Source organism: Monopterus albus, unplaced genomic scaffold (genome assembly GCF_001952655.1).
Source record: "Monopterus albus unplaced genomic scaffold, M_albus_1.0 scaffold500.1, whole genome shotgun sequence".
NCBI lineage: Eukaryota > Metazoa > Chordata > Actinopteri > Synbranchiformes > Synbranchidae > Monopterus > Monopterus albus.
Window position 1 is genome coordinate 90,010 of NW_018128380.1, and position 2,254 is coordinate 92,263.

Below are 2,254 nucleotides of genomic sequence, written 5' to 3' on the forward strand. Positions count from 1 at the left end.
GGTATAGATTCTGGACAAACGCAAAACAAGAATGTTACACTAGTTTGAGGACAAATAAATATGAGCATCACAATACTACTGGAAAAAATAAGGACATTTAGTGCAAATGGTCACCTGTGGAATAGCATGGCAAAGAACTGGATCACAGCTGATGTAGCAAATCCCAGAATGAACATGAAGCCAATGGGCTCAACCTGGATATAGTTTCCTGTTTGGTGCAGGTTGAGGTCGACCTCAGGAAATTTGATGGCAAAGACAGTGCTGAAGTGCTGTAGGGTGAAGGTCGCCATCAGCCACATGGCATTCAACATGAAGAAGGCAAAGTTGATCTGTGGGTCATGAGAAGTATAAGATTAATACCTTAATGTTTAAAATGAATGGCATCCTGTCAGATATGGTCCATAGATCACACCTACCTTGTTTCTGAGCTCTCGCAGGTCATTGGCAATCTTTTTCTGTTTCTCTTTGTCATCAGGCAGAGGCTCCAGGTACTTCTTCTGAAGCCCACACCAGAACTCCTGTTCGTCCTGCAGAGAAACACAGAAACCATTTCAGTTAATTCTTCTACATATTTACATCATCTTGTTTAAAACAATGTTGTGCACACATTTACTGGAATATCCAGGAATTCGCCATCAATCTGTGACTGTCTGACTTTAACAACCCACTTGGCTAATGAAAGATTTGTGTAGTGCATCCACTATCCTAGTTGTAATGATCACAATAAAAGTTGTTCATAGCATATAGTTAATATTTGTGCACATTTAGACACAATTAATCCCAAAAACTGCAAATACCTGGGTAGTGTATATAATTAGTTTCAACCCTTCTTGAGAAACTGAATATGGTGATCACCATTTTCATGAATTGGTGCAATACAATGTAGGACAGAGGTAATTAAATGTGCTTCAGAGGCTGACAATCAATAAAGCTAAAATGTTAAAACAACCAAGAATATGAGTCTTTTAAAATGGAGCACAGAAGTGCAATACACAGAAATGACCCGAAGTTACCTGTTGCCAGACAGAATTATCCTTGTTTCCTGTTCCAGCTTATAGTTGTCCTTTTGGTGACTGGCATTGTGGTTTTTCATTGATCTGTTGTTCATGTCAATGTGTACAGTATATAAGGTCATACTGGATTTGGAGCTTGGTAACCTGCCCTGCACACAGAATGTGTGATCAGAGCTTAATGGCCAACAAGTTCCTGTGGAAGCCTTGTGGTCTTGGCTTGTTTTGCTCTGATTGGACTTTATTTGTGGCCGGATTCCCTATTAACACAGATTTCAAATGCCACCAGGAATCGTTCCGTACCCATATTGTCCCAGGGTTTGTGTGTTTTGATTGTTTTTGACATGGGCCACACCTGAGCAGAAGCTGTGCTGAAAAGCGTGATATACAGTGAGGAACAGAAGTATTTGAACCCCCTGCGATTTTGCAAGTTCTCCCACTTAGAAATCATGGAGGGGTCTGAAATTCACATTGTAGGTGCATTCCCACTCTGAGAGACAGAATTTAAAAAAAAATTCAGGAAATCGCATTGTATGATTTTTAAAGAATTTATTTGTCTTGCACTGCTGAACATAAGTATTTGAACACCTGAGAAACAGCAAGAATTCTGGCTCTCAAAGACCTGTTACTGTGCCTTGAAAAAGTCCACCTCTACTCCACTCATTAATCTAAATTAGTAGCACCTGTCTGAGCTCTTTAAAGACACCTGTCCACCCCACAGTCAGTCAGACGCCAACTACTACCATGGGCAAGACCAAAGAGCTGTCAAAAGAAAACCAGAGACAAAATTGTGGACCTCCACAAGGCTGGAAAGGGCTACGGGGCAATTGCCAAGCAGCTTGGTGAAAATAGATCAACTGTTGGAGCAATTGTTAGAAAATGGAAGAGGCTAAAGACGACTGTCAATCTCCCTCGGACTGGGGCGCCATGCAAGATCTCACCTCGTGGGGTATCACTGATGATAAGAAAGGTGAGGAATCAGCCCAGAACTACAAGGGAGGAGCTGGTCAATGACATGAAGAGAGCTGGGACCACAGTTTCAAAGGTCACTGTCGGTAGAACACTACGCCGTCATGGTTTCAAATCATGCATTGCACAGAAGGTTCCCCTGCTCAAGTCATCACATGTCCAGGCCCGTCTGAAGTTTGCCAAAGACCATCTGGATGATCCAGAGGAGGCATGGGAGAAAGTCATGTGGTCAGATGAGACCAAAGTAGAACTTTTTGGTCTAAACTTCACTCATC

At 42.0% G+C, this 2,254-nt stretch overlaps 1 protein-coding gene across 1 annotated transcript in view; it reads right to left on the reverse strand.

Annotated features, from left to right (window-relative positions):
* Positions 1 to 368: 368 nt before the first annotated feature.
* LOC109952805 (chitin synthase 6-like) overlaps positions 369 to 2,254 on the reverse strand; it is an 8,955-nt gene continuing 7,069 nt past the window's right edge. The window contains exon 10 of the mRNA XM_020588061.1: positions 369 to 527. Coding sequence (XP_020443717.1) covers positions 369 to 527 — 159 coding nt within the window. The remainder of the gene's footprint in view (positions 528 to 2,254) is intronic.